Consider the following 26,230-nt stretch of genomic DNA (forward strand, 5'->3'; position numbering starts at 1 on the left):
AAAGTGACTGGTGGTTCTTCTGAATCATTTTAATGAATAACCAAGAATAAATAGAATTAAGATGTCAAGCGCCTTCTCAGAGAATCTAAGCTTTATAAACAACAGCAAAAGCCTATAATCTGACCAATCTCCCTAAAATTGTTCAATACGGATCCGAGAGCCAAAGGTCAGCTGTTAGGATCTTTTTGAAAGTTGACTTAAAAGGAGTCTGCTAAATGTCCTCCCTGAACTGCATCACTTCCTTCCTGGGACCATCAGGGAACCACCCCAGCCTTTCTAGACACATTCTGCTTAGAAAGGTCAACCGGGCAGCGGGAACCCCAAGCAAAAGTTAGCGGCTAGTGCAGCGCATCTCCTTCCCGGGGCTCTCGACCGTTCCTTCTCCTCGTCTCTCCCCCGGAGGCGGACCCGGTGGAAAGGTTCGCCGAGAGGGTGGGTCACGGCTCGGGTTTGCAGCCGCGGAGAGAGCCGTAGGCCGTGCATCTGCAGAGGTAGGGGAAGCCTGCGAGGGAGCCTCCAGGCCCCCGCCCCCAGCTCTTCCAGGGACCTGCTCCTCCTGGAGCCGGGCGCGGGGCTCCGGACGCGGGGCGCGGGGCGCCGGGCCGGGGAGGGGTGTGGCGGCAGGGGTAGTGCCCGCATCCTGCCCGGGGGCTGAACCCGGCGGGCCGACCTTCCCCTCGGAAAGGAGCTTTAGTGCGGGGGGGCGGGGGAGAGTGGGGGGGGGGAGGCCTAAAACCCCAGGGTGCCTCGGAGGGGAGGACCCGATTGCAGAGGGAGGGCAGAGTCGCCGAGCGGCTGGGCGCAGGAGAGAGCGGGTGCGCGAGCCGCCCCGGGGGAGCGCGGCTGCGGATCTGCCGCGGGCAGGGAGCCGGCCGGCGCGCTGCACCCCTAACCAGGGCGGCCCGGCTCCCCGCAGCCCTGCACGGCGCCCGCGCTCCCTCCCGGAGCCCGCGGCCGGCCGTGAGCTCGCGTAGATGCCGGGAACCTGGACGAGCCCGGGAGAGTGAAGGTAAAAGGGAGAGAGAGAGGGAGAGAGAGAGAGAGATGGAAGGAAGGAGTGAGAGAGGGGGAAGAGAGAGAATATGAATGTGGGTGCAAGCTGAGCAAATTGCAGCAAATTGTAAGCAAGTTTGTACTTGCATACTGGGGTTGTGCGTGCTTAATGGGAGGGAGAGGGCGGTGATGGTGGTGGTGGTGGCGTGTGTACGTGTAGGATACTCAGGGATGAGGAGATAAGGAGGTGGGGAGCGTCCTCCCCACATCTCGTACGTAGATATCCCTATTAATATCCCCCTCTCGGATTGTCATTTCCGCTTGTGGCACTTCTCTTGGGCTCCAGTGATGCAGAAGCAAAAGGCAGCCACCCTCTTGTTGTGATGGTCGGTACTGTTGCTACTATCAGATGGGAGATGCGGGGCGTTGGACAGAATCTAGGAGCCTCCCTTCCTCCACTCTCGACTATTTTAGGAAGGGCTTGGGGGGGGGGGGGGGTGCGGGGGAGGGGAAATGAGTAGCACGGCCCAGGGCTTGGAGACCGTGCGGAGGCCAGGGCTTCAGACTGCTCGAGCTGTCACCGTGCAGTGGCTTCCAGGCGGTGCCTACGCTAGAGGGCAAGATAACTTTCATCTCCTCTCTGGAAAGACACATTGCAGACGGAGATATTACCTTGCTACTGGAGGAGTTCTGTGAAATGGTGGTTCACAGGGCGGCAGGTGCATGGCACAGGGCAGGAAAATAGTGCAAAATAAAGCAGCTCTCAGCCTAAGGCAAAGAAAGTCCATCCGGGAAACGGGGTTGGGTGTGCTGCGGGGAGTGACAGAGCGTGGAGGCTGCAAGTTCAGGCCCAGCCTAGGGGGAAGCATCAGCTGTGAAACCAGCGTTAGCATCCTGGGATGTTCATTTCTGAGCTTTTCAGTGTGAGGTGGAGAACCTGCATGTATCTGACCTTCTGTGAACGTTAAGAAAGTTCTAAGTGAATTATTGTTCTCTCCTTCAGTGTCTGTATTTTTGTCTTCATCTGAGAGCCCCTTTCCTAGAGGAAACATTTGTATACAAAAGCCAGACTTGTGCAACAGACTGTGTAGTAATTTTCACTTAAACAACAGTTATTAATATGACCCACATCTGTATAAAATGCTGATTGAATCATTAGTCATGAAGGTGGTTCTTTCAGAGGCTTGCTGTTTCCCATGATGAAAAAGATAAATCTTAGGGATAAAAAGTACCTATTATTGCCAGAACAGTGTAATAAAACACATGGCTATTTTTTTCCTGTGTTTTTGAGTCTGTTCCTTACTTGTGTCAAATTTAGAACAAAATGTACCAGATCAATGCTAACTTAATATGTTTCATGCTGAAGATAAAACCACATCTTTAGACAAACTCAGATAGTAATATTGCTGGCCTTTGAAACTATTTGCTCAGCTATCACAGTATAGACTCATTTTTATCTCTCTTAACTAATGATTTTTCCCAAGCTGGTTTGTTTCTCTTCTCATTGTCCCCATACAAAAATTCTTGTCACTTGATTCCTTCCTGCAAGGGAGCAGGGGTTGGGAAAAGGTAGTTTACCATTCAGAATCTTGCAAGAATGCCTTGCATTAAATGCACAGGATGCCACACTAGGACCCACTCTCTGAGAAGTATGCTGCACACACAGCTTCTTGGAAATGAAAGGAGGCATAACTGAACAGGATGTAAGAAGCCCATGGCAGGGCGAGGTTGGTAGCGTTTTCTCAGCTCTAGGCACTGCAGCCACACCCCATGATAGGCAATGAGGCCCAAGATCCCCCTGTGAGGGAATCTACATTTCTCCTCCTCTTATATGTGTTGTATGTGTCCCTCCTTGTGATCCGATCTAGCCAGATCTAGTTATTTGGCAAGGGGTGTGATACATACTCTAACAAAAAGAGGAGGAAGGTAACAGATATCGTTGGGCCTGATTTATATTCCAAGTTAAACCAAAAAAAAATTGAATCATGTCACTTCCTCTCTGTCATGCTGGTCAGCTCTGTACTTTGTCATTTGCTTATTTGTTTACTTTTTTGTTCTTCCAGAAAAAGGACCGGTTCCTATTTGTTACCCTGTTCAAAACTGTGAATAATTCACAGTACTATTCACCGATAGCCCATATACATACATAAGTTATGTATTTATATTAACTCCAGATGTCCCTCTCCTTCTCTACTGCTCAGCCTTCTTCATGATTATTAATTAACACCATCGCTAAAGGATGAATACAGAAAAACAATAATTAAATTTAAAATTAGACACTCATGTGACTCACTCCCGCAAAGGACTTAGAGAGAACGGGGTGGAGATGTGGTTATTAGCTTTTGTATTTTTGTTTAGTAGTGAATTTTAATAGGGGTCCTATTCTTCTACATATTTAGACATCTATTTTAGTAACATTTATGCTTCCTACTCTACTGTGTATCTGTTTGCGTTTTATGGTACATCGTTTTCAGTTAGAAATGAACCACATCATCTCTAGTGGTCACAGGGTTTGCAATTTTCTGCTGTAGTTTCCCAATACCTACAATTGTAGTTGTGTTGGTTTATGATGTGTTCTTAGAGCCCAGCAGTGCTCTTCCTAACGTTTTCTGCATTTCTTTTTAGGACCACAAACAAGAAACTGCTTTAGCAGCCAGTTGTCCATTCTGCTTAGAGACCGGAGAAGTCGAGTTTTGATGATTCACTCCTGTGCTTCTCACAGGGGCTGCTAAGAAGAGTATGTTGTTCAGATAGGAAAATCCTACATAGCTGACAGTATACATTCCCCCTGCATTCTGCACAATAAATGCAGCAGATGGTTATTGATTGGGTATTCAGTTTGCTCTCACAGTTCCCTGGACTCCTCTGTGACAAAACTCACCCTACTTTGTTGTGGTATTATTGATAACATCTCTCTCTCTCTGGATACATAAGCTTTAAGAAGGGCTTATCTGTCTTGTTCACAGCTATTTACTCAGTACTAATGTCCTTTACGAATAGTTTCTCAATATATTTTTGATGTACGAAGTAAGCATGGGCTCTTGATTCTCTGCTAGGCGTGGTGGATGTACTTAGCTGCAGTGCCATCTTCGTTCCTTCTCCTGGAAGGATTTGGAGATTGTGCTGGAACTGCTCATTGGTAGAGTAGACATCTATCGGTGTCTAGCTGATTCTCCCTTTCCATCCCAGTACTGGACCCCTCCCAACCACCACCACTGCCCACAATCTCTTGCACCTATTAAAACTTTTTCAATTTCCCTGGGAGTAGTGAGCTCGTCGATGGTGCTGAGCCTTCCTCTGACATTCTGGCTTTATAGGTCAGGCCCACAGCAAGAGCACTGCTAGGTAATCCGTCAGTTCTTGGAAAGAATTTCAAGTTCTCGTGACCTTGTACCAGTCGTTATTTCACCTGTCACCTATGCTGCCATTGGTTTTGGAACTGATGAGCATGCTGGAGAGCGCCTCTCCATTCTGGGTCCATTTCTCCTATTGCAGGTGGAGAAACTGAGGCTGAGGGAAGGGACGTGGAAACCAGTTATTTGCTGGAACTCTGCTACATGCCAAACAATCTGCTAAGCATATTACATCATGATCTTTTTAAATTTAACTTATGCAGGATAAAATTAAACCTAATTTAGCATAAAATATCTTCACTTTACAGATTAAGAAACAAGTGTTTAGAAAAGTTAACTTTTATTAAGGTCATATGGACAAAACTAAGACTCTGCTCTAGATCTTTCTTAGTCCATAGTGTGTGCATGTCCCGGTACACATTCCCTGTGATTGGCCATTGTTGAGGAATGGTCCATACACAGAACCAGCTCAAACTCATCCAGCTAGTTGGAACAAAGCTAAGCCTAGAACCCCTACCTTCTAATCCCCAGTCTTCTTTTATATTTTTTAATTAATTTTTCAGATCATATGTCCCATCAAGTGAGAGTATCAGTAAAAAACAAGAATGTCATAATTTCACAAAGGAGGAAATGTGTGTATACATGGATGATGAAAGCAAAATATTTTATCTTATGTCTGAAAAAGGAAGGACATTGCATTAACTTCTTTTGCAGTGAGGTGGGAGGGGTTTTCTGGGGGTTCTCTCATCAAGGGAAAGTATTATGAAGTTGACACTAAAACAAGTATATGTATCGAGGGCCTAGGATGTTCTCAGGGATGTACTTGGCATTGATGGGTGGGATGTCAAAACAAAATGAGTTACAGACTATGCCCACAGAATGTTCACAGTCTACTTAGAGTGTAAGGTTAACCATGATGATGAATGTAAGAAAAATCATATTTATAATAGTATGGATTGTTAGTGCTGAGTCTGTACTGGAGTGTTTAGGGATGGCTTCAAGCAGAGTGTGAGTCCTGGGCCAGGTATTTAGGGACACTTTGAATCTGCTCAGTTGAGCGTGCCCCACACAGGGGTGAAGTTGTTCAGCAAGGACATAAGTGTATGAGGCGAAAGTATTAGAAGTAAAACCTGCATAGCTCTTCTGGCTGCTAAGCTCAGTTGGTGGTACATGGCCCACAACATCTCAAGTCAGAATCATGAGAGTCATCCAAGAGACTCTGACAACACCACCAACTGCTTCCTGTCTCCCCTCCCTGATTTTTCAGATTTCTACCCTGTACTCATTGTCCTATTTCAGTCTATCATCTCCTGTCTTGACTTCTGAGATACTTTCCTAACTGATCTTTCTGGATCTTTCAGTCTTGTCTCCTTTAAATACACCCTTAAAATTAAAAACTGTATCTAGAGGGCAGTCCGGGTGGCTCAGCGGTTTAGCGCCACCTTCAGCCTAGGGCCTGGTCCTGGAGACCCAGTATTGAGTCCCAGGTCAGGCTCCATGTATGGCGATTGCTTCTCCCTCTGTCTGTGTCTCTGCCCCGCCCCCTCTGTGTGTGTGTGTGTGTCTCTCATAAATAAATAAATAAAATCTTAAAAAAAAAGAAAGAACTGTATTTAGAATAATCTAAATTATACTTGGGCACTTAGAGTTTAAATTCCTGCAGAGGTTTCCTGTTGCCTCCCAGAGAATCAGGACCAAGCTTATAAGCATAGCACACAGGGCCCTCAATCATTTGATGCTACCTCCTTCTCCAGCCTCAGCTCCAGAGTGTCACCTGGTAGAGTCCTTCACAATCTAACTCTTGGTACCCCCACATAGAGTCATGTTGTTTCTTGTGTCCATGACTTTGCTTGAACTATTCACTCCGTCTGAACTGTATTTTTCATATTTTTCTCCTCACTAGACCTGACTCATTTACCAAGACTCAGTTCAGGGGTAGGCTCCCTCCCAGGACACTGAGAATTTTCTGATTAGGTTAACAACTTTTTATTTGCATTTTCCATCTCTATATTTGCACTTGCCTGTGGTATTGTTATACTGGTTGTTTTCCTATGTTGTATCTCCCACTATATTCTAAACTCCTCAAAAAATAGAATCTATGTCATATTCATCTTGGTACCCCCAGCATTGAACTCTGACATCAGAATGCTTTTGTTATACTGTAGAAGTAAGACTGGATACATAACCTGACTTTGGACATAAGTAGAGAAATTCTGAGTGTAACGTGGCCATCATAAGATGTATATATCTCTTATGTATATATCAAATATATCTCAAATACACACACACACACACACACACACACACACATACGAGAGAGAAGGAGAGAGACAGAGAGTTCAAAATTAATCTATTGTGTAACATGAATGTGAACTAGAAGAAGGTAGAAACATGGTGATCTGTAATGCAGTAATTGAGAGAAATCCTTTTTAATTCCATAATTCTTGATTGATGATAGGAGACATATCTTCTGTGAATGCCAGTGCTGGGCAGGGACTGGCTTGGGATAGCTGAATTAAAATGAATTTCTTCCCTCATCTCTATGTACGTAGTTAGCTAGCTAGCTAGCTAGAGTTCAGAAAGTTATATTCTTGCATTTGGAAAACTTAACTTTCTAACAGTTTAGAGGAGCCAGTTGTAAGATTTTAGGCACTTCCCATTGTTTATTAGTCTCCAAATTATGGTAGCTTTTGGATGTAGGCAAGTGGAATGTTTTCCCTCAAGAGATGAAGGCTGCTAATGGGTACACAATTCCAGCAGGGCTTAAGGCCTTGATGCATGATAGGCTAGCTATAAGTAATTATTTCTCCTCAGAGGTCCATTGGAAACCTACACACTGAGAGGTACCTCTCTAGCCCAGAAGCTGCCAAGTATCCTTCTAAATATCTTTTCAAGTAGCTGAGAGAAGTCCGCTTGTGCCTTCTTACCAATTAAGGCTGTTCACTGCACTACTTCATCCTAACCTGTCAAGTGACTAGTACATCCTTTCTTGCTCCACTATACTTTTCTGATGCCTTTTCACACAGGGCAGCAGCCTATGCAATATTTTGCATCTTTATCTAGATAGTATTCTAAAATAGGTAGTACCGCTTTGCATTCATGCATTCTAACCAGATACCATGTATACTAGTATTAATAATGCCTTTTTAAAGTCAGTTGTAATTTGTAATTAGACTTTATTATATAACCAATGTCTCATAAAAAATACTGCTTCTGTGACCATACATTCAGGTCATGATATAGTTTTTGATAACATCATAGACTCTTTTTGGTTTCTTTTCTTCCTTCCAGCAGATGGACCATCCCACATGTATGTGTTTACACAGGTTTGCAGGTTTGCTTTTGCCATCCTCCCCTGCGCCCATCCCGTCCTTTTTCTTCACCTTCATCTTAATAAGTGGGAATTGTATAAAGTGTCATCTTGCATGGGGTGCCTTAGTGTGGCCCCTTGGTTGAGCTTCTCTTTCTGGGTGCATGTTCACCCTCTTCTCCTTTCTTCATTATTTATCCTCTCATAGCAAAATCTTCTCTTCAACTAACCTTAGGGTAAGGAAATCCTTGTTCAAAGTAGATGTATCAATATCAAGCTTTCATCAACTACTCTTCTATCCCTTTTTCTCCTTGCCCAGTCCATAATAATGACTTGAACTTGCTCAAAATGGAGAATTCAGGAAGGGGTTAGAAGGGAAATGGCCTCTCTGCTCAGGCCATCCCTACACTAGCTTTACAACCGACTTTGGAGTCTTTATGGGAAGGAAAGAAGCTATGTCATATCCATTTTAACTTCTAAAATCAGAATATTTGAAACTCACATTTTTAGAATGAAATACTTTGATATTTTTAGTGTTTTAATTCAGCAACTTGTTATTAGGAGTTAAGATTTTTTAAGTTATTTTTATTTTTTAAAATTTTAATTCCAGGGTAGTTAACATACAGTGTTACATTGGTTTCAGGTATACAGTTTGGTGATTCAACAATTCTATGCATTACTCAATGCTTATCTAGAAGCTAAGATTCAATATCACTCCTGGAAAGTGTACAGATGAAACAGCAAAATGTATGTACAAAGTAGGCGGAAATAGCATCGATAAGAGAACTGGGAATATTGAGAAATAGGACTTAATGTTTTGGCTTCACAGTACATTCACTTTCATAGATGAATGGAGAGAGATTATAGCTTAAAAAGAAAACACAGAATAAGCAAATATTTCTTTTTTAGCAACCCACTTTATTATATATCTCTCATGTATGCATTTATTTTGTCAGATATAAGGATTCTTAACATTTGCCTAATACTTTAAAAGTGTTTCACTTAGTAATGAATCACCTATCAAACTGAATAAAAAGTGTTTTCTTTTTAGCATGAGGGTATATAATATATATTTATATATATATATATATATTAATGCTGTATATTTTAATTTGTTTTTCAGGTTCCTGAGTTCATTTAAGAGAACAGTCTTAAAATAAAAGAAGAAAAAGAAAAAGGGATTCAATCTTCAATCTTTGGAAGCACTGCCGCTCACTCGCTCGCTCTCTGTCCCAAGTTCCTTGGGATTCGTGTATGACTCAAAAGATCTAGAGAAGCTCCAGGATGTTTTCTTGAGTGGTGTACTGCTACACTGCCCTAGGTGAAGAGTCTCTGGTGTTGGTTTCATGCTACAGGAAGCACCATGGCAGCTTCCAGGACGACCTCACAGTCTCCTCGGGACATTGCCAATGTGATGCAGAGGCTGCAAGGTAAGAGGCAGAAATGTAAAGGTTTGGTCTTTATTTTTAACTACACTTTAAAGTTCAAATGCCAGCTTAACTCAGGGTCTTTTCAATATGCTTGCACTTCCTTTTAGTTTTATGAGTCTATAGCAAGGAATCACAGTGATCTCTTTTCCTAGCATTCCCAGATGAGTCCATGATATTTTAAGGTGCCATCTTTTTCATGTAGAAAAAAGACAAAGATCTCTGTTTGGTTTGTGTCTGCATTCATGTGACCTTGATGGTCATTCAGTTTCCAGTTGGGAATCCAGTTATCAAGCTGTCCTTCAATCACCAAGGACAATACAACCCAGTGACAGTGCACAAGGTTATCATGATGATGGTAACAAAGAACTATGCTATGGTCAAATAAACCAACCAGGAGTTTACTTATCCCAACTAGAAAGCCCTTAGATATCTAGAAAGTCTTTAAGCAAAATGAGGCAATGAGAACCAGGGAGTTTTTGACATGATAAGATTAATGGTAAGTGACAGCGTGTGGACTAGAACCACATTCTCCACCACTGTTCTTTCTCTAACAATAAACTGTGTTTTAGCAGAGAATTAGCAGTGAACTGTTATGGCAGCTTAAAAATTAATTTTATAGTGACTGAATTATGCAATTAATAAAGTAATTATGAATTAAACATGCATTTAAACATGTATATTCCTTAAGCCATAAAAATAATCATCTATAAGAATATGAAAATATTACTTCTTTGTCACTATTCTAATGCCACATCCTCCAGCTTCAAATGTGTACTTTTAGGTATAAAAATCTCTAAATTTAATAGGGTTTTTCTCTGGTCTTTGTCAAGAGAGATTAAAAGTAATGTTATACTTGGCTTTTTGTTTTTCTATTCTCTCCAGCAGGTGATCACTGTGGTTTGGCACTACAGCCATCTTATTAATCTCTCACAATTCCACCTTCCTTGTTTACAATGCATTCGATGTGCATAGCAGTAATTTCCAGTGAAGCACTCTTGACTTTCAAATACAGATGAGAATATGGATATTCATGGCCTATAGCATGCTCTCAGCTCTAGAAAGGCAGAGTTTCTCCCTCTAACCAGGGACCACCAGTTTCACTGAAGCTCCTGTAATCACATGGTTCCCTCTCATGCTGAGTGTCTTGGGCTGATATTTGAGGCTTCAGTGCAAATGTTTCTGGTTGAATTCTCACTGTCATGCCAGAAAGAGCCTGGTTAGATAAAAGGACAGATCCTTGCTGATAAAAGGACAGATCTATGTGGGCATAGACCTCCTTCCTGGCCAAAAAACCCCCTCTGATTGGGAGTATACCCAATGCCAAAGATATCCAACTTAAGTTGTGCATCTTTATTAGGGTGGATGGAATACTGAGATGGAGTTCCATTTTTCTGTCCATGTCTTTCTTTGCTGTTTTCTGGGCACAAATTCCTGAGCCATTTTGTGTCTCGGTGACCTCATTTATGAAGTGATGAAAAGGAAAGTAGCAGGTGCCTTACAAAAGTGTAGGGGAAGATAATTAGGTTATAAAGCAGATATTCCTTTGAGTCTATGAAGCGTGAAAGTTCTTCGGGTGAGACACATACACATATTGAAAATAAGGTGAAATTATACAGGGTAAATTTGAAAAAAAATTCAGAATCAGACTATGATCCTACAAACAGTTTACTCTTTATTCTTATTTTGGCTTGAAGGAACCTTTTCCAATGTTATAGTAGTTGGGGTAAGAGGGAAGGGGAAGAGGACTGATGCCTCGGTGTTTTATTATTTTCCGTAGTGTATAGATCAGTGGTTTTTCTAGAGAGGTGTGTGGAGTGGGGTAAAGCATTGGAGCCCCCACTCCCCTCCTACACGTGGCCTATGACAGTGGATGTCCTATGTAACATCTGTGCATTTTCGGACCCCTGGCTTATAAAATGTGGACTGTTCTCACTCTGGATAATTTCAAAGCTCAGTGAGATGATGACAAAAGGTGCTTTAAAAGTTATAAACACAGTCATCTGGTGAGATGTTCAAAAAGTCACGGAAAAAAAGTGGATGAAGAGACATAGGTTTGATAATTTGTTGCAAATTTTTCTAGTTATGCAAATTTGAGGAGGAGTGTTGATGGTTTTATATATCATGTGGTACCTAAAACTAGTAATTTTATTACATAATAAAGTGACTATACTCACTGTATTAATTACTTTCCCCTTTCTAGTAAAAGAAAGAATTATAACATGTCATAAGGATATCTGACAAATTTAGAACAGTAAATCCTACCATTCGAAAGAAGACAAAATTTCTAAGCACTAGATATTTATCATTAGTTTTGACATCAATTCTGCTATATATATATGTGTGTGTGTTATTAATGGCAACAAATGTAAGGTCTGTACTGCCACAAGATGCAATGAATCTAGCCTACAGCAGTGGAAACAGAACAAAAGGGTCAGAAGGGAAGGTGATCTGGTGGATATATCTGTTAACATATTGATCTGCAGGGTTACTTGTGCTGATTCAGCTGACTAGGTCTGTGTCTCCCCTGCATCTCACAGCTCACTGTGCATCCTCCTGATGCTTTGAGACCAAGCAAGAGTCAAAGTCCCTGGACAGAGGAGACTTGTTTTTTTGTCGAGGATATTTAGTGATTCTTCTTGCCTGATGGTAAGAACCAGTAATCATGGTGCTAATAAATGGAGGACTGGCATTATTGCCCAGATAATTATGACAAATGAGGGAATATATTTGAGGAAAAAATAAATCTGTTAACTTAAATAGAACCAGAGCTGCTAATAATAAAAAAAAAAAAGAACCACAGCTGCTATTTTCAAAGTTCAAATCCATAAGAACATTCTTCTAGAATCCTCTTTTCTTTGCTTAGATAGATAAGCCAAGCAACTAATGTTTCTCCCCCCTCTTGGATTTTATTGTCATATCAGATCTGTGTATAACTAATAAAAATCATGTAGCTTTGAATAATGGCAACTTGGCTTTGCTCTTTTGCTTATTTAGTTTATAACCATAATTGTTGACTGTTTTTCTGCTTTTAATTTTTATTTCTAGTGCTAGGAAATTGAAACACACACAGATTGCTACGTAATTTAGCTGCTACTGTAGCAGTTCAATATTTCACCTTTGCCAATATTTGTGCTTGTTTGAGCATAATGTTTTAGGCTGGGATGCTGAATTATGGATGAGCCAGCAGACTGCAATGCAGAGTTTCATTTGCTCTTAAGAATAATGAATGTTTCTGTAACTTTCATCAAGTTAAATATGACCTTAAAAGCAAATATAAGACAATAGAATAATACAGGAGTATTAAAATTTTAAATTCACATAATTAGTATATACGTTTTCCATTCTTTAAAGGCTAAGGGAACCCATTCCATGGGTGGCTTGTGGAGTGACTTTAGTTTTTAGTCACATCCAAAAAAAGGAGATGTCTGAACTCTTAATGTTATAAAATTTTGAAGATACTGACAATATCTTTGTCAATTTCATCATGCTTCTGCATAATGTCTGCTTAAAAAAGATGTGTTGAATGGCTTTTATCGAATACTTTTTTTTTATCTGAAGATGATATATCAAAGTATAAGGATTTTTTAATTAGCATATCAGTATTTGTTATTGTAAGACAGGGAAGCATCCATATAATCTTATAGAGTGAGTGGTAAATGCCAGAGAAGATTCAAAACGTGCAAACTAAAGTGTCCTATAGAGATCACTCTGGTAAAAAAGGAGGATTATTGACTGCAAGGTGAAACTTTTATTTTTAAACCTGTGAATAAATTCAAAGACAAAGAAATGAGAAAAGGGATAAATATGTATTCCTGGAGATACATCTATAAGGTTTGCTAACTGCTCAGTAAAAGATAATTGTGGTTTCCCTCTAAAATTGCTTTTATGACCAACTTTTTTAATAAAGGTTTTATTTATTTATTCATGAGAGACACAGAGAGAAAGGCACAGACACAGGCAGAGGGAGAAAGCAGGCTCCATGCAGGGTCTCCAGGATCACGCCCTGGGCTGAAGGTGGTGCTAAACCGCTGAGCCACCCGGCTGCCCTATGACCAAATTTAAACCCTTGGTTAAATGTAATATTTCCTATAAATCCATTGTACTATACAAGAAAACCTTAGGCTAACAAAAAAGTTAACTGAAAAGTAGAATCAACAATAATAAATAATGAAATAATTTTTTGTTTTTTGTTTGTTTTTAGTTTAAATTCAAGTTAGTTAACACATAGTGTAGTATTGATTTCAGGAGTGGAGTTTAATGACTCATCACTTGTATACAAAACTCAGTGCTCATCCCAACAAGTGCCCTCCTTAAAGCCCATCACCCGTATACTGCATCATCCCCCCACCCTCTTCTCTTCCAACAATCCTCAGTTTGTTCTCTATAGTTAAGAGCTTCTTATGGTTTGTCTCCCTCTCTGTTTTTTATCTTATTTTATTTTTCCTTCCCTTCCAATAGGTTTATCTGTTTTGTTCCTTAAATTCCACATGTGAGTGAAATCATATGATACTTGTCTTTCTCTGGCTGACTTATCTCACTTAGCGTAATACCCTCTAGTTCCATCCAAATTGTTGCAAATGGTAAGATTTCATTCTTTTTGATGACTGAGTAATATTCCTGTGTGTGTGTGTGTGTGTGTGTGTGTGTGTGTGTGTGTGTATGACATCTTCTTTATCCATTCATCAGTTGATGGACATTTGACCTCTTTCCATAGTTTGGCTATAGCTGATAGTGCTGCTATAAACATTGGTGCATGTGTCCCTTCAAATCAGCATTTTTGTATCCTTTGGATAAATATCTAGTAGTGCAATTGCTGGGTTGTAGAGTAGCTCTATTTTTAATGTTTGAGATAAATCTATACTGTTTGCCAGAGCGGTTGCATCAGTTTGCATTCTCACCAACAGTGTAAGAGGGTTCCCCTTTCTCCGCATCCTTGCCAACATGTGTTATTTCCTGAGCTGTTAATTAGCCATTCTGTCTGGTGTGAGGTGGTATCTCATGGTTTTGATTTTGTATTTCCCTAATGATGAGTGATGCTGAGCATATTTTCATGTGTCTCTTGACCATTTGTATGTCATGTCTTCTTTGGAGAAATATCTATTCATGTCTTCTGCCCATTTCTTAACTGGATTATTTATTTTTGGAGTATTGATTTTGATGAGTTCCTTATAGATTCTGGATACTAGCACTTATTGATATGTCACTGGCAAATATCTTCTTCCATTCCATAGATTGCCTTATAATTTTGTTGATTATTTCCTTCACTTGGCATAAGCTTTTTATCTTGATGAGGTCCCAATAGTTCATTTTTGCTTTGTTTCCCTTGCCTCTGGAGACATGTCTAGCAAGAGATCCTGAGGTCATAGAGGTTGCTGCCTATGTTCTGCTCTAGGATTTTAAAGGTTTCCTGTCTTACATTTTGGTCTTTCATCCATTTTTAATTCATTTTTTTTTATGGTGTAAGACAGTGGGCCAGTTTCATTCTTCTGCATGTCACTGTCCAGTTTTCCCAACACTATTTGTTGAAGAGACTGTCTTTTTTCCGTTGGATATTCTTTATTGGTTTGTCAAAGATTAGTTGGCCATAGAATTGAGAGGTCCATTTCTGTGTTCTCTATTCTGTTCCATTGATCTATGTGTCTGTTTTTGTGCTAGTACCATACTGTCTTGATGATTATAGCTTTGTAATAGAGCTTGAAGTCTGGGATTGTAATACCTCCTGCTTTGTTTTTCTTTTTCAGCACTACTTTGGCTATTCAGGGTCTTTTCTGGTTCTACACAAATTTTAGGATTGTTTGTTCTAGTTCTGCGAAAAATACTGGTGTTATTTTGATTGGGATTGCATTGAATGTGTAGATTGCTTTGGGCAGTATAGACATTTTAATAATATTTGTTCTTCCAATCCATGAGCATGGAATATTTTTCCATTTCTTTGTGTCTTTTTCAGTTTCTTTCAGCAATGTTCTATAGTATTCAGCGTACACATCTTTTACCTCTTTGGTTAGGTTTATTCCTCAGTATCTTATGGTTTTTAGTGCAATTGTAAATGGGATAGATTCCTTGATGTGTCTTTCTGCTGCTTCATCTTTAGCATATAGAAAAGCAACAGATTTCCTTATGTTGATTGTATATCTTGCAACTTTGCTGAATTCGTATATGAATTCTAGCAATTTTTTGGTGGAGTCTTTTGGGTTTTCTACATAGAGTGTCATGCTGTCTGTGATTAGTGAAAGCTTGACTTCTTCCTTGCTGATTTGGATGTCTTTTATTTCTTTTTGTTGTCTGATTGCTGAGGTTAGGACTTCCAGTACTATGTTGAACAACAGTGGTGAAAGTGGACATTCCTGTCATGGTCCTGACCTTAAAGGAAAAGCTCTCAGTTTTTCTCCATTGAGAATGATATTCCCTGTCGGCTTTTCATATATGGCTTTTATGATATGGAGGTATGTTCCCTCTATCTTTGATTTCTTGAGGGGTTTTACCAAAGAGCATCCTGTATTTTGTCAAATGCTTTTTCTGCATTTATTGAGAGGATCATATGGTTTTTATCCTTTCTTTTATTACTGTGGTGTATCACGTTGATTGATTTTCAGATATTGAACCACCCCTGCTGCCCAGAAATAAATCCCACTTGATTGTGGTGAATAATCCTTTTAATGTACTGTTGGATTCAATTAGCTAGTTGGTATCTTGTTGAGAATTTTTGCTTCCATGTTGATCAAGGATATTAGCCTATAATTCTCCTTTTTAGTGGGGTCTTTGGTTTTGGAATCACAGTAATTTGGCCTCATAGAATGAGTTTGGAAGTTTTCCTTCCATTTTTATTTTTTGGAAGAGCTTCAGAAGAATAGGCATTCATTCTCCTTTAAATGTTTGGTAAAATTTCCCTGGGAAGCCATCCAGCCCTGGACTCCTGTTAGTTGGGAGATTTTTGATTACTGATTAAATTTCTTTGCTGATTATGAATGCTCAAATTTTCTATATATTCCTATTTCAGTTTTGGTAGTTTATATATTTTGAGGAATTTATGCATTTCTTCCAGGTTGTCCAATTTGTTGCCATATAATTGCTCATAATATCCTCTTATAACCATTTGTATTTCTGTAGTGTCGATTGTGATCTCTTCTCTTTCATTCATGACTTTATCTATTTGGGTCCTATTTTTTTGGGGGGGGGTCCTATTTTCTTTTTGATAAGTCTGGCTAGGAGTTTATCAGTTTTGTTAATTCTTTCAAAGAAAAGAACCAGTTTCAGGGCATCTGGGTGGCTCAATCGATTAAGCGTCTGCCTTCAGCTCAGGTCGTGATGTCAGAGATCTGGGATGGAGCCCTACGTCGGGCTCCCTGCTCAGCAGAAAACCTGCTTCTCCTTCTCTTCCCTTCTGTGCTTTCTGCCACTGTCTCTGTCTTTCTCTCTCAAATAGATGAATAAAATCTTTAAAAAAAACAACCACAAAGAACCAGTTTCTAGTTTTGTTTATCTGTTCTACTGTTTTTTTTTTTTAATTTCTACCATTAGAACATGTCTGCTCTAATCTTAATTATTTCCCTTCTTTTGCTGGTTTTAGGCTTTATTTACTGCTCTTTTCCCAGGTCCTTTTGATGTAAAATTAGATTGTGTATTTGAGACTTTTCTTCTTCTTGAGGACAGCCTGTATTGGTATATACTTCCCTTAGGACCACTTTTGCTGTGTCCCAAAGGTTTTGGACTATGGTTTTTTCATTTTCATTTGCTTCCATGTATTTTTTTTTAATTTTATCTTTAATTTCCTGGTTAAGCTATTCATTCTTTAGTAGAATGTTCTCTCTTTTTAAAGATTTTATTTATTTATTTGACAGAGAGAGAGAAGGAGAGCACAAGTGGGGAGAGGGGGAGAGGGAGAGGGAGAAGCAGGCTCCTCGCCAAGCAGGGAGCCCAATAAGGGGCTCGATTCAAGGACCCTAGGATCATGACCTGTGCCGAAGGCAGACTCTTAATTGACTGAGCCACCCAGGTGCCCCTTTAGTAGGATATTCTTTAACCTCCATGTATTTGTGGTCTTTCCAAATTTTTTCTTGTGATTGACTTCAAGTTTCATTGCACTGTGGTCTGAAAACATGCATGGTATGGTCTCAATCTTGTTGTATTTGTTGAGCCCTGATTTGTGACCCAGTATGTGAAGTATACGTGGAATGCTCCGTGTGCACTTGAAAAGAATGTATATGTGCTTTACTATGTTTATCTGGTCCAGGGAGTCATTCAAAGCCACTGTTTCCTTGTGATCCTCTGCTTGTATGACCTGTCCATTGCTGTGAATGGGGTTGTTAAAGTCCCCTTCTATTATTGTATTATTATCAATGAGTTTCTTTGTTATTAATTGATTTAAATATTTGGCTGCTCCCAAGCTTGGTGCATAACAATTTACAATTATTAGACCTTCTGTTGGTTAGACCTCTTTATTATAATATCCATCTTCATCTTTTATTACAGTCTGATTTAAAATCTAGTTCATCTGACCTAAGTATGGCTACTCCAGCTTTCTTTTGATGTCCATTAGCATGATAGATCTCCACCCCTGTCTTTCAATCTAGAATTGTCTTTGAGTCTAAAATGAGGTTCTTGTAAGCAACATATTGATGGGTCTTGTTTTGTTTCATTTTGTTTTAATCCATTCTAATAAACCTAGGTCTTTTAATTAGAGTATTTAATCCATTTACATTCAGAGTAATCATTGATAGATATGAATTTAGGGCCATTATATTACCTATAAAGTTGCTGTTCCTGTAGATTGTCTCTGTTCCTTTCTAGTCTTTGTTGCTTTTGTTCTCTCTGTCCTGCTCAAAGGGTCCTCTTTAATATTTCTCGCCTAGCTGGTTGAGAGTTCATGAACTTTAGTTTTTGCTTGTCTTGAAAACTCTTTCTCTCTCCTTCTATTCTGAATGACAGCCTTGCTGGATATAGTATTCTTGACTGCATATTTTTCCATTTCATCAGGTTGAATATATCATACCACTCTCTTCTGGTCTGCCAAGTTTCTGTGGACCGATCTGCTGTCAACCTGATGTGTCAGGCTTGTACTTTAAGGGCCTTTTGTCACCAGCTGCTTTTAGAATTCTTTATTTATCTTTGTATTTTTCAGACTTCACTATGATATGTCATGGCGTTGACCTGTTTTTGTTGATTTTGAGGGGAGTTCTCTGTGCCTCTGGGACTTGAATGCCTGTTTCCTTCCCCAGATTAGGGAAGTTCTCAGCTATAATTTGTTCAAATAAACTTTCTGTCCCCTTCCCCCACTCTCCTTTTTCTGGGACTCCTATAATAGAAATATTATTGCACTTTGTGGAATCACTGAGTTCCCTAAGTCGATATCTTTGATCTAGTAATTTTCTTCCCCTCTTCTTTCAAGCTCCATTATTTTCCATAGTTTTATCTTCTATATCACCTGTTCATTCTTCTGCTTCTTCTATCCTTATTGTGATTACAACCAGTCAGTTTTACATCTCACTTATAACATTTTTTTTTTAACTTTGGCTTAACTAGTTTTTAGGTCCTTTATCTCTATAGCCAGGGTTTCTCTGGTGTCTTCTATGCTTTCTTCAAGCCCAGCTAGTATTTTTATAACTGTTATTCTAAATTCTTGTGATCCCTGGGTGGCGCAGTGGTTTAGCGCCTACCTTTGGCCCGGAGCGCGATCCTGGAGACTCGGGATCGAGTCCCACCTCGGGCTCCCGGTGCATGGAGCCTGCTTCTCCCTCTGCCTGTGTCTCTGCCTCTCTCTCTCTCCCTCTCTCTCTCTCTGTGACTATCATAAATACATTTTAAAAATTAAAAAAAAATTAAATTCTTGTTCAAGTATATTGCTTATATCTGTTTTGAGCAAATGCCAGGCTATGATTTCTTCTTGATCTTTCTTTTGGGGAGAATTCCATCATGTCATTTATGTCTAGGTTTCTGTCTTTTGTATGTTATGAAAGCTTGTTATGTTTCCTGCTCCTGAGAGTAATACTATATTAAGAAGGGATCATACACTGTCCAGGGCACTTCAGGCACTTCAGGAAGTGTTTCTGGTGTGTGCTGTATGCAGTCTGCTGTGGTGTTTTGGCTGTTCTTTCCCAGAGGTCCATCCTTTGCAGAGTTCCTCCTTAATTGCCGTGGGGAGTGTTTGGACCTTTAACTAGTGTTCTTTGATTTGTTTGTTAAAGTAAGCCTGAAAACCAAAAAAAGCCTGATCAAGAAAAGAGAAAAGGAAAAGAAACAAAAAAGCAAATGAACAGACAAATGAAAAACTAGAAACTTGATTCCAAAGAAAAAGAAAGAAGGAAAAAGGAAAAAAGAAAAGAAAATGTGCAATCCAAAAAACAAAAAAGGAAACAAACAAGTGAGCCAAAAACTGTAAGCCTAATTCCAAAGAAAAAAAGAAATAAAATTAAATTAAAAATAAAAAAGGCCTTTTCCTATTTCCCCCAGAACTGAAGCTGATGGTTTGTAACACTCTATGATCAGTGTACTTGTTACACATAGGAGCCTGGTGTTGGTCTTCTGAGGGGGAGGCCCACTACACTGTCTCACAGTCAGACCTCCCTTAGTAAAGATGCCCCTATAGGGTGCAGGGTAGTGGGGTCTGGTGTAAGCAACTCCAGCCTCCACTGGAGGTTCTGTGCTTCTCTCTGATGTTCAACTGTGCTGGCTGTCTGGCGGGGAGTGGGGGAGGATGGTGTCACCCTGGACTTTCATCCCAGGGGAGGGAAACTCAAGGCTACTGCTGTTCAGAAAGCTATCACAGAAAAGCGAACAATCTCCCCTCCTGCCCTGGCTTTCATTAGATCCCTGCCTTCAACTTGTCTGTACTCAAGCCATTGGCACACCTGATACCATAATTCTACCTATGTTTTATCTCTGGCCATCAGCTGGGATTCAAAACTCCAAATCTTAAAGAACTCAGCAAGGCACAGACCTGCTTCCCTCCCCCATTGGACAGCCTCAATGCACTGTGCCTGGCACCTTTTTGCCCCAGAAAAGCAGTTGCATGGCTAGGCAGGTGCCTGGAGTCTATGATGAAACAGTGAAAAGCTTCAACCAAGTTATCTGCCCTCTTTCCCCTTCTGTTGAATGGCTACTCAATGGCACCAGGTGAGCCTTTTGTCCTTAGAGAGGCAATATACCTTCTTCCAAATGTACTCCAGGAAGGGATGCATTCTTTCCCAGTGCAACTCAGGGTATCCCCACACTCTGGTAACTTACTTGAACCCTACACACTGCTTCCTCTTCTCTACCCCCCCCCCCCCACCAACTTTCTCCACAAGAAAGGCTCCCTCCCCACTGTGGCATTGTGGCTTTTCTCTCCCCCATTTCACATTTCTGAACCTCATATCTGCCATGTTCCTTCCCTCCAATTGTGCAGATAATTTCTTAATCCTCAATTTGATTTCTTCATTGTTCAAAGTTATTTGATGTTGACCTAGTTCTGTTTGAGGGACAAGGATCCCCCTGCTACTAAGTCATCTTAACCCCTCCCTTTTAGTTTAACATGAAATAAGTATCAGGGAAGGAAAGGTTTGCCAGTCATGATGATTCTGGATTTTTGTTTGTTTGTTTGTTTGTTTGTTTGTTTGTTTGTTTTAGAGTGCCTTGAGAGATTTGGTTCTAAATTTTATTACTCTGACTTAATGACTCTTCTTATTAAACCTCAAAATGTTATCAAAAATCCATTTATTGTATTTAGGCTGAAATTCTCTTTTTGCTTTAATCTTTTTCCTATAATGAATGTTGTGTGCTAGTCCCTCAGATTTAAATACTAAGCAAAACTCAGCACAAAACAATGATCACTTATTTATATTTTGGAACATCATAGTTAAATAAACATTTAATGAGTAAATAGATAAATCACAATCCCTAAATTAATGAGTTGAAAATGAAATTACTCAAGATGCATATAAAAGCAAAGGAAAAAAAATCAGTTAAATTGAGTCCTACTTTATTTGCCCTCTTTAAAAGAAATTTTCATGAGTTTTATTTTTAATTAAACTTGATTTTTGCCCATAAAATCATTTTAAGGACAAATATCTGACCTGAACAAGCATCCATGTTGACTTCTCAGATGTTTGTTGGGTTTGTTTTGTTTGTTTGCTTTTTTCTAATTAAAAAAAAAATTTTTTTTTAACGTTTAACAACATTTTTTACCTTTGGGGCACTTGGGTGGCTCAGTTAGTTAAGTGCCCAACTTTTGATTTCAGCTCAGGTCATGAGTTCAAAGTCATGAGATTGAGTCTTGTGTCATGCTCCATGCTCAGTGGGAAATCTGGAGATTCTCTATTTCTCTCTCTATCCTTTTCCTTGCTCACACACAGTGTCTCTAAAACCAAATAAAGTAACTCTTAAAAAAACAAAATGCATTTTACCTTACTACTTTGATTTTTATTTTATATCAGTTCTAGGTTCTCATACCGTCTACTCATTTACCTATTGTATTGCCTTTTATCCTGAGTTTTTGTTAAATTCTAGTTAGTTAACATATGTGGTAATATTGGTTTCAGGTGTAGAATTTAGTGATTCATTACTTACATATGACAACCAGTGTTTACAGAGTTCCTGGATTGTTCAGATGGTTAAGCACCTGACTCTTGATTTAGGCTTAGATCATGATCTCAGGGTTCTGGGATCGAGCCTGGGGCTCTATGCCAAGTGGGGAGTCTGCTGAGGATTCTCTCTCTTGCTCTCCCCCTGCAACTCCCCCGTTTACACGTTCTCTCTCTCTCTAATAAATAAATTAATTAAAAACAAAACAACCAGTGCTTATTGTGTGTTGTTTTTTTAACTTGAATGCTTTAAAGATATTTTTCCTTCCTAACGGTATATTACATGTTCATATTACTTTTAAATGCATTAAAGTATTTAAATTTGAATAATGCCCTGTCCTCCAAACTTATCTGTTTGCAGAGCCTTTTTATCTATCACACATCATGGAGAAAGTACCAGAGGCCTTCTGGGATTTTCTGAAAAATATTGGTTTTCAGATAGAAAAAGAAAACTGCTAAATCAAAATCAATAGAGGTTTCCAAATACTAAAATTATGTCAACTAGTCAAATGTAAATCAGGTTAATTCAAAAATTTTATATTATATATGTAAATATATTTAAATATGCAGTGTGAGTATACATTATTGCTCTTGTATAGTATGTGGCAGGCCTCTAAATATAAGAGCATCTGAGGCTTACAAACAGAACATAAAGCATTCCTACACATTGCTTTCAAATTAATTCCTCTTAATATACCACTTAATTTTGTTACTTTCATGATGATAATTCTTCCTTCACTTCTTGACCTCCCTCTTAATGTCCCAACTTCTTGACTTGGCTTCCTTATTCAAACTTCATCTTAACTGCCCAACATTTGTCTCCTCTCACTCCCCTACCTATCCCTAGATACTTGCCAAATGCCACTACTTGCAATGCTCTCAAGATGCCCTGACCCTTCTGTGTCCTTCTGTGACTTTCATAAATGAGCTTTGTTGACTACTCCTAAAATTCATCTTATCATCAAGGCTCAACTTAAATTCAGCATCCTCCGAGAGAGCTCTATTGCTGATATAATCAGAAATTCTGTCTAAATGCCTTTAGCACTTTGTAGCACTATTCCTGAAATTGTCTACAATTGGTATGCATTATGTTATGTTTGTGGCTAATCTGTGCACTCAGAATATAAACACCTTGAAGGCAAAAATTGGGTCATATACACATCAGTGCTCCCTACACATTGACTAGGCAGTGCACTTCATAAGGTGGATACTTCATAAATATTTGTTGAGTGAATGCAATATAAATATGTAAGATATTGATTTTCAGTGATGGAAACAGGGTGACCAGGAAGGGGATAATTTGGATAAGTCACAGAAAGATTAGAGTGGCTTGGACTAGATGTTAAACAGTGGATGGAGAGAGAAGTGGTAAAAATCTAGATGTATTTTTAAAGTAAAGCTGAAATAATGTGCTCAAGGATTGGATGTGGTGTATGAGAGAGAGGAATGAAAGTTGACCCTCTCATTTTTCATTTTGAAATGAGGTAAGACAAAACACTGTTGGGAACAGGGTTGAGGAAACCAAGAGCTCTTTTGGGATATGTTACATTTTAGAAGGCTGGTGGATAGCCCAGAAAGTAACTGGGCATATAGAACTGTAGAGATCAAGGGAGAGGACACAGCTGGAGAAAACATTTGGAGATCTTAAGCACACAGAATTTAAAGTTATGCAGTTGATTGATACCACCCAGAGAACAAGGACAGATAGGAAAAAAAAAAAGCCTTGAAACATAGAGCATCAGCCACTGGTGGTGAGGGAATGAGGAGGGGTCCCACAAAGGAGACTGAGAAGCTGCAGCCTTTGTGGTAAGAAAAGGAGGAGAGAAGGAAGATCTAGAAGAGAAGAAAGAATTCAAGGAGAGAGTGATCAAGTGTGTTAATGTTGTTAACATTCTTTATCTGTCCATGCTTCCAAATGTTTATGGTATATAAAAAGATTATGTGTTTATATATATAAATATCAGGGCTGAGTGAGCCAAGTACATGTGCATATAGTTTCAAATTCATTTCTGGAAGAATAAAAGAATAGCCCTGTGCATTCCCCAGGAAGAGTTGCAAAATTCTTGGAAGTTAATTGGATAAGGGCAATTCCTGAAGAATTTATTAAATATAAATCTCTACTTCACATAGAACCCAATCAAAAATGCATCCTAGGAATAAAATGTCTCTCACTTAGGCCCTAGTAAGACCTTCATTCTTAAGGAGCTGGTGTCCCTGCTGTGAACTGACAGATGGTCCTCATGAGAACAGTGCTCTTACTGATGCCATTTTGTGTGTGACTGTTGCATCTCAATGCCTTCCTTCATTGTGTACTTCCTCCCCTCATAAATCTATACTTGCACCTCTTGACATATTTTTCTAGGTTCTTTCCACATAATAAGGTTAATGCATTCTTCTTGTGTTTTGGGAAAAGTCTCTGAGTCAGTGTCCTGTATTTCCATTGCTTGGGTTGTTGTTTAATTAGTTCCTCCAGGGCACAGTTTCTTGAAAAGAATTGAGAAAGCATGTCATTATAAGTGTTTAGATTATTTGAAACATTTTCTTTCCATCAAGACCAGATGGTACCCTTCTTAAAAGTACTGTACCTGAATTTGGGAAAACTACATTTGCACTGAGGAAAACTCACGGTACTACTGGGAGCTCTTTAACCTGGCTTGTGTTGGATTAGATTGGGGCTTTGGGGTAACCTCAGAAGGGATGAAGACCACACTGGTGCCCATGAATTTTGTTCCATTAATGTCTATTTAGGGTAATAGATTCCTATAAAGGGAGAAAATACTAGACCTTAAATTTCATGTGATAAATCCCTCCTGTGTCTTAAGAGCTTACACAAACAGTTCATATTCTGAGTAATTTTTTTCTCTTTTATTTTCTTTCTCATTGGGACCAATAAGACTGTCAATGCATTCTTTACATGATACCCTAAAAATACATAGGTATTCAGGTAATCATGCACTTATTTGAACAGGTAAGAAGTTCTTGTATAGGAATATACGCAGCTTTGCCATAACACTGAGAATAGGCAAATCATAACTTTTTGTTTGTTTCTATTTAAATAAGTGAATGGAACTATCTTGGAGAAAGAGAAATTGGTGACTGCCTCAAATAGGGTCTGGGCCAAATGATTTATGTAATATTTTGAATTCCTTAGATATAGTGAAGTTTGCTTCAGTGTTTTTAAAATGGTTTCTATGGTAACTTATGTTCTTTTTTTTTTCTCATTGTTCACAATGACCTCTTGCATTAAAAACAAACAATTCCTTCCTCTACTGATATCAATCTTCCATGTTTAGTAAACACTGGTCTCCAACTATGTTTAAAAAAATTATTTACCTTGAATTACACAATTTTTCTCCATTCTTTTGCTTACTTTCTCCTCACGTATCATCAAAATTGTTCATATGGCACTTGAGTCCCTTTTATCTGTTTATTCTTTATTATACTATTGACTTGTTTACAAACTTGGGAAGGAGCTCCAGATTTCCAGGACTGATCAACAACAATTTTTATTGTTGTTGTTACTGTTCTTATTATTTTATGAGCCATAGTGTTCATTTTGCCAAGAATTACTCTAGTTATGTACTCATGGCCCACATTTTCAGCTCCTTCACTTTTCTAAGACTTCTCATGGGTTATCTCATTTATCAAACCATGGTTCGTATAAGCATTCATTGCCTCAATAATGAACAGCAAATGGAGACTTCCTACCCAGAAACCTGGGCACTACACTAGACTGTACCCTTGATATTGTTACAAGAGAGATCTTACAAAATATAACTATGATTGTGTCCTTTTCCCTGTTTAAAAGCTTACAATGACTCATCATAGCCTTCAAGATAAATTCATCCTTTTAATCTTCCTATCTTTGGGATCATCCTCCACAGATTAAATCATGGTGTCTCAATCACTCTGCACCACTCCTACTTCTGCCCAAACTAACTCTGATCTCACCTTCATATCTTTTCATGTCTTCCACTACAGTCCTTCCTTTCTTTTTTCCTTACCTGGACTTCTACTCAGGCTGTAAGACTCAGCTAAAACATTGTCCCCTCTGTGAAGCCTGCCCCAATACCACCAGCCAAAATGAAAGGATTCCGTCTTTGTGTTCTGAACATGCTTCTATTAAAGTATTAACTACATCAGCCTACGATCGTTTCTTTCTTACTGTGTCCTATTTGAATATTAGAATCTTGCGGGTAGAGGGTCTTGTCTTATTCAGCTTTGGAAACCCAGTACCAAGCACAAAAACTTAACATATAGTAGGTACTCAGTTCATTCAAGTGTACATTCCTGCATTTAACAAATGTTTTTTGAGCAGCTATTGTGCCCAAGCCCTCTGACTATAGATGTGAACGTGTACACTGTTCCTGTCCTCCTGGGGCTGTAGTCTACTGGAGTGATGTGATAAGTAATGAAAAATTTATAAATTGGGTGATAGGTATGATGATAGTAAGTACATGTTTGATGAATAAATTAAATTTCCACAAAAATGTGTAGTTGGAATTAAGTAAATTGACCGCTTATTATTTTTTTTAAAGATTTTATTTATTTAGTCATGAGAGAAACAGGGAGAGAGAGACAGAGACAGAG

The 26,230-nt window shown here is 39.2% G+C and overlaps 1 protein-coding gene across 7 annotated transcripts in view; it reads left to right on the top strand.

Moving 5' to 3' along the window:
* The first annotated feature begins 236 nt into the window (after positions 1 to 236).
* The window catches only part of SYNE1 (spectrin repeat containing nuclear envelope protein 1), a 450,176-nt gene continuing 424,182 nt past the window's right edge, over positions 237 to 26,230 (top strand). For 4 of the 7 annotated variants that reach the window (XM_072767661.1, XM_072767728.1, XM_072767677.1 and 1 more), the window contains exons 1-2: positions 793 to 1,009; positions 8,780 to 9,086. In XM_072767661.1, the coding sequence (XP_072623762.1) occupies positions 9,020 to 9,086 (67 nt within the window). In that variant the 5' untranslated portion in view covers positions 793 to 1,009; positions 8,780 to 9,019. Of the gene's footprint in view, positions 492 to 792; positions 1,010 to 8,779; positions 9,087 to 26,230 lie in introns of those variants that run through there. The other 3 variants (XM_072767663.1, XM_072767691.1, XM_072767685.1) reach the window with 1 other exon arrangement.

Source organism: Vulpes vulpes, chromosome 1, assembly GCF_048418805.1.
Source record: "Vulpes vulpes isolate BD-2025 chromosome 1, VulVul3, whole genome shotgun sequence".
In the NCBI taxonomy this organism is placed as follows: Eukaryota; Metazoa; Chordata; class Mammalia; order Carnivora; family Canidae; genus Vulpes; species Vulpes vulpes.